This window comes from Python bivittatus, unplaced genomic scaffold, assembly GCF_059951505.1.
Source record: "Python bivittatus isolate LINGU-HERP-01145 unplaced genomic scaffold, Pbiv_v1 ctg000310_np1212, whole genome shotgun sequence".
Taxonomy (NCBI): Eukaryota; Metazoa; Chordata; class Lepidosauria; order Squamata; family Pythonidae; genus Python; species Python bivittatus.
Window position 1 is genome coordinate 8,846,842 of NW_028277054.1, and position 9,795 is coordinate 8,856,636.

Below are 9,795 nucleotides of genomic sequence, written 5' to 3' on the forward strand. Positions count from 1 at the left end.
TTTATTAAAGTTTTTAGATTTTTAAATTTAGATCAGTGTTGTCCAAACTTGGCCACTTTAAGATGAGTGGACTTCAACTCCCAGAATTCCCCAGCCAGCTAGGGCTGGCTAGGGAATTCTGGGAGTTGAAGTCCACTCATCTTCTGGGAATTCTGGGAGTTGAAGTCCACTCATCTTAAAGTGGCCAAGTTTGGACAACACTGATTTAGATGAATAACTTTCCCTTTCCCAGTTCCTGCATTTCTGGCACTAGACGAGCCCCACCACGGTGCACCACCGCACTGAGCCCCCGTTTACTGGGCCCTGGCTGGTGAAAACACCCGCGGCGGGCCGGCTGGCCACGGCCAGCCCCCAACCACGGTGCGCGGGCCGTCGTGCCCGGGGCGGCCCATCGCCTTCAGCTCCCGGCGCTTCGCCCCGTGCGAACCCAGCCGCGAGCGCCGCCGAGTTCCGGCTCCGCCAAAGGGCCGGCGCGGGGCCCGGCGCCCTGCTCGCGGCGGAGGACGCCGGGAACTGTAGTCTCCTTCCGGGCGGGCGGCGCCATTTTCCCGGCGGGCGCGATGCCGGCGCCCGTGCTTTGCTGGAGCTGCGGGACGCAGCGCGCCGCGCTCCGGCGCCCCAAGACGGGCCAGGCGCTGTGTCGGGGCTGCTTCGCGGCCGCCTTCGAGGCGGAGGTGCACGACACCATCGTGGCGGCGCGGCTCTTCCGGCCGGGCGAGACGGTGGCGGTCGGGGCGTCGGGCGGCAAGGACTCCACGGTGCTGGCGCACGTGCTGCGCCTGCTGAACGAGCGCCACGGCTACGGCCTGCGCCTCCTGCTGCTGTCCGTGGACGAAGGCATCGCCGGCTACCGGGACGACTCGCTGGCCGCCGTCCGGCGCAGCCGGGGCCGCCTGGGCCTGCCCCTGCACGTGGTCTCCTACCAGGAGCTCTACGGCTGGAGCATGGACCGCATCGTCCGGCACACCGGCTCCAGGAACAACTGCACCTTCTGCGGCGTCTTCCGGAGGCAGGCGCTGGACCGCGGCGCCGTCTTGCTCGGGGCGGACAAGATCGCCACAGGTAGCGGGGCCGGGCCGGGGGGAACCCGGCGCAAAACGCCTGCGGGTCTCGGAGCGCGCGCAGGGGGGAGAGGGGGAAAAGGCCAGCCCAGCACCAGCCGGACGCTGCAGCAGATCAGTCGTACCCGCTTGATCCAGTGGAAGAGAACAGCTGTAGCTCAGGGTCGAGCTGTGGAGACTCTCTGAGCCTGGCTGTTTGCTCGCGGGCATTCCATTACCCAAACAGGTATCGAACTAGGCGCACTGATGATGTTACCTAGTTGGGTAATGAAACATCTGCAAGCAAACAATTATGCTGGTCTTTGACTGTATTCAAGATGTGATTTGATTTGATTTGCAAGCAAACGCTCAGAGATCACCAAGGACTCCACTATCTATCTATCAAAAGAGACAATAGAAAGACCAGAACATCTCCTCACCAGCAATCATCACCCAGATCAGCAGAGATTAACACTAAGATTGCCACAGGCATACAATCAAGCAGTAAACAATACCCTAATCAGGAAACTACCAGAGGGAAAAAATAAAACAAAACAACCCCCCCCCCCAACACTGGCAGGGCAGGCCACAGTATATAAACAGAGAGCAACCCCCACTCCCGTTCTAGCACTGAAGATGTTACCTAGCCCGGTAATGAAACGTTTGCATGGAAACAGCCAAGCCCAGAGAACCCCAAGGACTCCACGTATCTATTTGTTTGAAAGGCCGCCAAGATTTTAGGAAAGGATGCTGATGAACAACCCCTGTGTTGACTTTCTACTCAGAAGTAAATCCCGTTGATTTTAATGCATCTTGCTCGCAGGTGAGACTGGATGTGCAAATGTTTCAGACTTCAGTTCCCATAAGCTATAGCCAGTATGGCCAATGGCAAGAATTGTGGGAGTTGTATTCAGAACATCTGGAGAGCAGCAGGTTGCTCCAATCAGTAGGTACTATCCTGGGTCTGCACAACATGCTAACCATATTGTGATTTGTGTTTGCTTTGGTTTACCATGTTGTGTGAGCCTAAGCAGTTATGGTTTTTTGAATAAACCAAGGTTTAACAAATGGAGGTTAGCATGTTGTTTGAATGTAACTATTAGATTAACTGTCCCCTCCTTTAAAAGTTAGTAATGCCCAGTAAAGCCTTTGGAAGGATAATCATGGGAAAGATTTACTTCTGTGACTTGTTGTATTAAGGCTAAGTTCTGGTACCATATTAGGTAAGGTGTTTATTTTGGTTTGGATTTAGCATGTTGTGCAAACGCAGCCTGTTGTATAGCTGAGAGGTTTATGAACCTGACCAACTGTGTCTCACTGAACAATCTGTAGCAAGAGTGCTGCTGAGCATGTGCAGAGACAAGACATTCGTTTTCAGCTCCAGAACTGAGCTGGGAGTTAAAAGTTAAAAGACCTGGGTTTCTTCCTTCTCAATGTTGCGCCTTAATTTTGAAAATCTCAAAGTCTTTGAGTTGTTAAAGTATTGCTTTCCGTGCATATTATTGATTAGCCAAGGACTTGCTGGTAAACCCAGACCCGCTGTCTGGCAGCTCCTGAGGAACTGGGTTGAGTTTGCTGCTGACTCCCTTAAAAGAAGACCAGAAAGGCTGTTGCTCCATTTTATCCACCCGGTTCCACTCCGCTTTGCTTCCTAGGTCATAACGCCGACGATGTGGCTGAGACAATCCTGATGAATTTCCTGCGGGGGGACGTCGGGCGGCTTCAACGCTGTGCCGAAATCCTGACGGGGGGCGAGGGAGCGCTGCCCCGCTGCAAGCCGCTGAAGCACGCTTACGAAAAAGAGATCGTGCTCTATGCCTACTTCCAGGGCTTGGACTACTTCAGCACCGAGTGCGTCTACGCCCCCAATGCCTACCGGGGCCACGTCCGTGCCCTGCTCAAAGATCTGGAAGCTATCCGGCCCAGCTCGGTGGCTGACCTGGTGCACTCAGGGGAACGGCTGGCTGTGCGCAAAGATGTTCGCTTGCCTGTCCAGGGCACCTGCCGGCGGTGTGGCTACTTCTCCAGTCAGCCCCTTTGCAAAGCGTGTGTGCTGCTGGAAGGGCTCAACCGTGGGCTCCCTAAGCTGGCCATTGGCAAAACCAACCGCCTGCAGAAGGCTTTGTTGGAGGGGGAAAAGCCAAGGGCTGATTTAGAAACAGAAGAGAACTCACGAGTTGGAAGGACAATAGACTTCTGAGCTCCCTCCTTTTATGCCCCCTTTTCCTGCTCAGGGTTGCTGAGGTGGGATGGAGATTAAGGGGGGAAAAAGACTCTTAAGAAGGAACAGCATAGATTTGGGGGTCAGGAAGCAGTGCACCCCCATCCCAGTTGCTGGACCACAACTCCCAGCCGTCCCAGGCAGTATGGACAATAGTGATGGTTGCTCAGCAGCCATCTTGCAAAGGTCATTGGATCCCCAGTCGTGGTGGTTGCTGCTTTTGCGTCAAAGAAGCAGCAACCACACTTTCTGTGCTGCCCTTCCCTGATCAGGAGCCCTCTGGGTGTGTTGGGCTTCAGGTCCCTTGAGCCCCATCCAGCCTTTGCTCCTGTTGGCTGGGGGTTGTGAAGATAGTGTGCAAACATCTGGAGGGCTCTAAGTTGTGTGGGGAGGCTGCTTTCTGAGCATTGCTGCTGCCTCCCAAAGTGGTGGTGGTGGCCACAACGTTTAAGGATGGTCCTCCAGGAGAGTTTTTCCTGTTTCAGAATAATCGTTTTAAAGCTTACTGAACCCAGCTTTTGACCATTGCCCAATAGGGATCTTCCCTTCTGGTCTTGAATTGTGCAATTGAGGGTCATAAGAAGCTGTTTGAACCCCACCTAGACCAGACCATCCATGATGGCTGTTCCCTCTGAAGATCTCAGGTTGAAGTTGCTCCTTTCTACAGGGAGTGGGTTTTTGTTTTAAACTGGAGATACCGGGGGTTAAACTCTGTGCATCAGTGTGGGGTAGACATTCATGGCCTTCGTGGCTCTCCCCTCTGCAGCTCCCCTCTTTTTCTTCATTAAACCCTTGGACGTGCCACTCAACCCCACTTTTAACAGACTTGGTTGCCAGATTCATGCATTTTGCCAGACTACTCTGTGTTTTGTTTTGTTTGCCTTAGCAAGAGGTGTGAACCAAATCATTACAGTGCTTTATGCAAGCCAAACCCCAAACCGTGTTGTTAAAAAACTCCTATCTGAAATTCTGGGTATGCTCAGCCCCTAACCTGGTTCTCACAAACATGCTAAAGCAAGAGTTACTGAAAAAGTCTCAATACTGGGCTTGGTATGCACAATATGCAGGTAATGAGCCCTAGGTTGCCAAATTTACCAACTGTGCTGAATCCTAGCCAAACAAATTACAGCTTAGTGGGATGTGTGACGTGTCTCTGAAGCGTCAGTACATGTATATGCCAATCTGTGGTTTGCTTTTGGCAATTTTCTGACACATCAATCCCATAGACACTCCAATGTAGATCCAAATTTTGCAAATTTCTTGTGTTATGGGATAATCGTTAAAAAGGTAAAGACTTTGTCAAATCGAGCTCAACTGCAGAGCCCACATCAAGTAGTTTTCTTGGCAATAATATGGAAGTATTTTTCTACTGCCATCTTTTCCATTTCTACCTGTGGGATTTTCTGGAGGTCTGTCCAAATCCCAACCAGGTCCCACTGTGTACCTGTTTCAAGATCAGCTAAGTTTGGCTAGATCCTGCCAGCTAGCTGGGTACGGGAAAGTCAGACTTCTGTCCCTATCTCAGTATGAATTAAGACTTGCCCTTTCATTCAGAGCTATTCCACAGCTCTGGAGTTGCTTATATTTATGTATGTATTTATTTAAATTTATTGGCTGCCCAACTCCAGTGGACTTTGGCATAAAGGAATAATGCAGACTGTTGTCTAAGAGCTCTGAAATATGTGGCCCTAAAGGGAAACCATTGGAAATGGACATTCTTGGAGAACTGGCCCTAAAGGGAAACCAAATCTTTCTCAGCAGAATGTAATTTGGTAGAATGGACCTTTCCTTCATCTCCCACTAAGAAAAGAATTGGTGGAGGAACAGTGCCAATCATGTAAGGTTTCTAGTTGCAGTGAGTCGTTTCTTGGAAGGAAGAGAGCTTGGGGGATGTTCACTCAGCCATAGCATCCATGAGAGTTGAATTCCATGAGAGTTGAATTCTTGATCATTACCTCTAGTGAGGGAGTGCCTCTCAAAGTCAATTTTTCCATGGCTGGAGGGCTGTTAGCACTAAGTAATTTCTCCTGAAGTTTTTTGAATTTAAATCTGTTTCCTTGCATGCCTCTTTGTAAAATGTTAATTCTTAAGGAGCTTATCTAAGAAGCTGCCATCTCTCTGGAATGCTAGGAATTGGGTTTCAAGGTCTGTATATTTGTCATGGGGTTGGATCCAGTGGGTGGAAAGATCTGAAGTGGTTTGGGTCAGAGGTGGCCTTGGATCTTCTGGATCCAAAGCTGCTCCACTCCTCCCAGAAACATCAAGAATAGTCTATCACTTACTCTAGTTTGAAACCAGATATCTGAAGATAATGCACTCCTGCACATCTTCTGCTGGTAGAGTTGTGGTCGTGATGGATCATCTGCTCACTCGTCTAAGTTTCCTGCCTTTCTCTCTTACAAATTGCTCTCTTTAATCGGAAGAAATCTGGTAGCACCTTTTCCAACTAACAAATTCTATTAAAAGGCATAAGTTTTTGTGAGCTACAGTTCATGAAAGCTTATGCCTTTTAATAAAACTTGTTAGTTGGAAAAAGTGCTACCAGGCTCTTCCTGACTTTTGTCATTAATTGGGTGACAGCCGTTTGTGCCTTTTTTTACTCACTTGCCTTCTCCAATCATTGATTAATTGATTTCTTACATTTATGTCCCACCTTTCATTCAGGAGTTCAAGGGTACATACACAGTGATCCTTCCTACTATTTCATCCCCACAATGGTAACCTTGTGAGTTAGGGTGGGCTAAAAGAGGGAGACCGATGAGTGATTGGGTCAAAGTCACCCAGCAAGCCCACTGTGGGTTTGAACCCAACTCTTGCTGGTCCTAGTTCAGCACCTTAACCATTATACTGCACTGGCTTTCAAATCTATGATGATTGCATCTTATCTGGCATGAATCTATACCTCCTATTACTCCTGCACAAATCTCATTGTCCATAAAGTAGGTTTGTATACTGACTGGCACGCAACTTTTGAGATGATTTGCGTCTCCGCGCATTGCAGGATGTAGGCATAGTTTCCTGCAACAAGAATCTTGGACTGAGTGGATAAAAACCAGGCTATTTGGGGATTTATGCCTTAGCTATCTGAATTTTGGACTCTCCCCTTACAAGTACCAGATCTCATTTCTCAGACCAACATTAGGAAACACAGTGAACTGATTCACGTATCATCTTAAGCCACAGTTGGTTAGCTGAGTCCCAAATGTCTGGGGCTGCATATTCTGCTAAGCCCCTATATCAGTGTTTCTCAACTTTAACACACTGAAATACAAGGAGTATCAGGGTTATAGTCTAAACTGAGAAGCCAAAGAAGAATGTAGTGGCGAATGGCTTCTACGCTGTTGCTGAGATAACTGCGTGGACTGACGGATGTATTCTGAGACCAGGAGGACTTCTCCTTGTATGATTCTCTATACTAACTAGGAATTTTTCACTGAAATTTCCTTCTCCTTTAGAGGGAGAGGGGAAAAAATCAAAAGCAATGCATTTTTCACCAAACTGAAGGAAAGTAATTAATGGGGAAACACAGAAGAAATACTCAGGGTAGGGCCTTCCCCCACATAAATTGGGGCTCCCTGACTTTTTCCCTACCTTTAGGAAATGTGGTGGTGCCCCATCCTGACCCTTTGTACTTGGTCCCAGTGCATGTTGCAGCCTTTGGAGTGATGTGGACTTTGCCTCCCAAGATGGGAGGGGGATATAGTCACAGAAGCATGAGGTCATTCTTCAGGGAAAGGGGCTCAGGGCTGGGATGGCGGATGACCGTTGTTGCCTTGGCTTGTTGCTCTTCTCCAAGGTGGGCTTTGAGTGATCTAGAAGGTCAAAAGTAGCATGGCTCATCAATTGAGCTAAATTAAAACCATGGTTGGCTCAGCTATGATTTATTGAGGAAATCTCAGTGGACTGAGTTTTCACCCTATGATTATCAGTTACTCTATTGGTTATATTTTACCTTTCTGCTCAAAGGGCTTGCAGCCATAAACCAAACAAATCATACTAGGGGGTATCATGCTGCTAGGACCCAGCACTGGCAGCCAGCCTCAGTAGACCTGTCCTCCAGGAATATACACAATCCTCTTAAAGTCATCTAAGTTGGTGCCCATCATATATTGCAGTAATGAATTCCACACATGAATTATGCACTCTGTGTTTCCAACCAGCAGAGCCAGGATTATGACCTCTGGTCTGTATTAGAGATGCCATAGGTCTTCCGACATCTGCTGTCTCACCTTTCAAGTGGCAATGCCAGGGACTGAACCCAAGGCTGCTTGTGTGCAAAGCATGTACGTTGGCCCTCCCCCTGCTGAAGTGTCATAGTTTGGTTTGTACAGACTGACATTAAGCCACAAGGAGTTTTAGGTTTCACGTTCTTTAAAAGCCAGGCCACTGTCTTGTTCAACAAATCGTGGTTTTGAAAGTTGTGGAGGGAAATCACACTGTTTTCAATACAAGAGCAAAAACTGCAGTACGAAAGGGAGATGTGGAAAACCATTTGGCAGAGTCTGACCTGGGAAGCATAAGAATATAAGAAAGCCATCACTGGGTCTTCCGCATCCTCAGCATTTGGGTTCCCTCATGTGCTGAAACTTAGTAACTTGAAAGTGAACATTGAAAAGTAACTCAGAAGTTTAACTTCTTTATGTAGGTATTTTTTCCTGCAGACTAATTTCCACAAGAGGCAGGTGATTCATCCGTGAGTCACCACACGTACCTTCTGAGTTCACTTTCAGATCAGCCTATTTTGTTTGAAAGAAGACGTGGATTGTCAAAAATGTTTGGCTGACCCTGAAAGTGAGATTTTTGTTACACACGTGTTTCTGCTTCTTCTCTTTGGCCAATGGAGTTGTCCTGTCCTGATTGAGATTCGCCCTGCTGGATGCTCTTTAAGATGGCCTCATTTTTTGGTTTTCTTAAAAAATGGCTTTGAACATAAATTGTTATTAATTTGTTACAGCTCCCCTTTGAGTCACCACTGCTGGCTATCTCACATAGCTAGAAACACCCAGCCATACGAAGGCCTTCTCCCTCGCCTGATGTCACGGCTCTCCCCTCTGCAGTTTTGGACGGCAGCTATTAAAAAGTAGGCTCTGTGATTCTGAAGAGGTGGAAAACCACAGAACAGGTTCTTCGTGGCTCCTTTTATAGAGACATTCAAACCAGATTTGTCCTACCTCTGATCAGTAGATTTCCTGATTTCTCAGATGCACCCCATGCCCAGATGCTCCTTATAGATGACCTACCATTTATTATTAGGTCTGGTTGTGCTGTAATTTCTACTTGAACCTGTGTGATGTACTAATTCAGTCCCTCATAAAGGAATTCCTAGGGAAAGACAATCACCAGTACATCTCCTATCTTCCAGGACAGCGTTTCTTAAAGTGTGGTCTGAGGACACCTGTGGGTCCCCCAAGACCCTTTCAGGGGTCCACAAAATCAAAATTACTTGCCAGATATTGAATTTTTAAAAATTAATTTAAAACAATGTCACTCTTCTCGTTATTTTTGTTTGTTAAAAAATAGTTTTTTTTCATGAACAATATTTTATTTATGTTAATATCTAATGCTATTAGATATTATAATACTATAGTTAGTTTTACATGTTTCAATAAATATTCTACAAATGTGTCGATTTTAATTTTTAATACAATAAATATCCATAAATATAACCCATACAATCAAAAGCTCCTCCATAATTTTTACAAGTGGGAAGGAGTCCTGAGAACAAAAAGTTTAAGAAACACTGTTCTAGCACAACATAACCACTATTATCCGTAATGTAGCCAAATTTTGCCTTGCTGCAAAAATTTGTCCATCAAATTTGTCCATCAGGGATAATATGCTTGCAAATATTGTCCCATAAAATTGCATTTGTTTGACACCTTTCAAATTTCCTCCTCTCCATTTCCTTTTCTTCTTTTAAACTCTTTAAACTGCTTTTAATTGCTATTTTTTATGATGTATGTAGCACTTTATGTAAAGATAGTCCCCAGTTTAAGAATGAGTTCTGTTCCCAAGGTCTGTCCTTAAGTTAAATTTGTATGTAAGCCAGAACAGTATCATTGTATAATACTGTATAAGTAGTATTGGGTAATGAACTCGAACCATTGTGTATTTAACTCAAAGTTTGCTACAGTAGGCTCCATTCTTTAACTATGGGTCATCCGTAAATCAGGCATTCTTAACCTGGGGACTCCCTATATATGTGTGTATATGTACACATGCTGGTCAAAAGCTGCAATAAACTTTTATCTACCTACTATTTATTACAGCACACATGACTAGATTTTGCATAGCAGCATGTAAGATCCACTGGACCTTGATAGCTCAAGTTCCTGCTACATAGGTGTATTTTATGTAATTGTAGATGTTATCACATTTTATGTAATTTTAAATATTATCTCACTTATAGCCTAGATGTAGATTGGATTAACTCATGGGTCCCAGTCAGGCTGTTTTATAGATGTATTGTAATTTTGTTTTAAATTTTTATTTACTTGTTTCTTAAGCTAGACTCTTTTATTGGTGCTTTCAGAT

General features: G+C 46.2%; 1 protein-coding gene across 1 annotated transcript; it reads left to right on the forward strand.

Annotated features, from left to right (window-relative positions):
- Window positions 1-371: 371 nt before the first annotated feature.
- Window positions 372-8,992, forward strand: CTU1 (cytosolic thiouridylase subunit 1). The gene is made up of 2 exons (XM_007429978.4): window positions 372-1,062; window positions 2,696-8,992. Exons 1-2 carry the CDS (start codon window positions 561-563, stop codon window positions 3,238-3,240), a joined length of 1,047 nt encoding a protein of 348 aa, XP_007430040.2. The 5' UTR covers window positions 372-560; the 3' UTR covers window positions 3,241-8,992.
- Window positions 8,993-9,795: the final 803 nt, after the last annotated feature.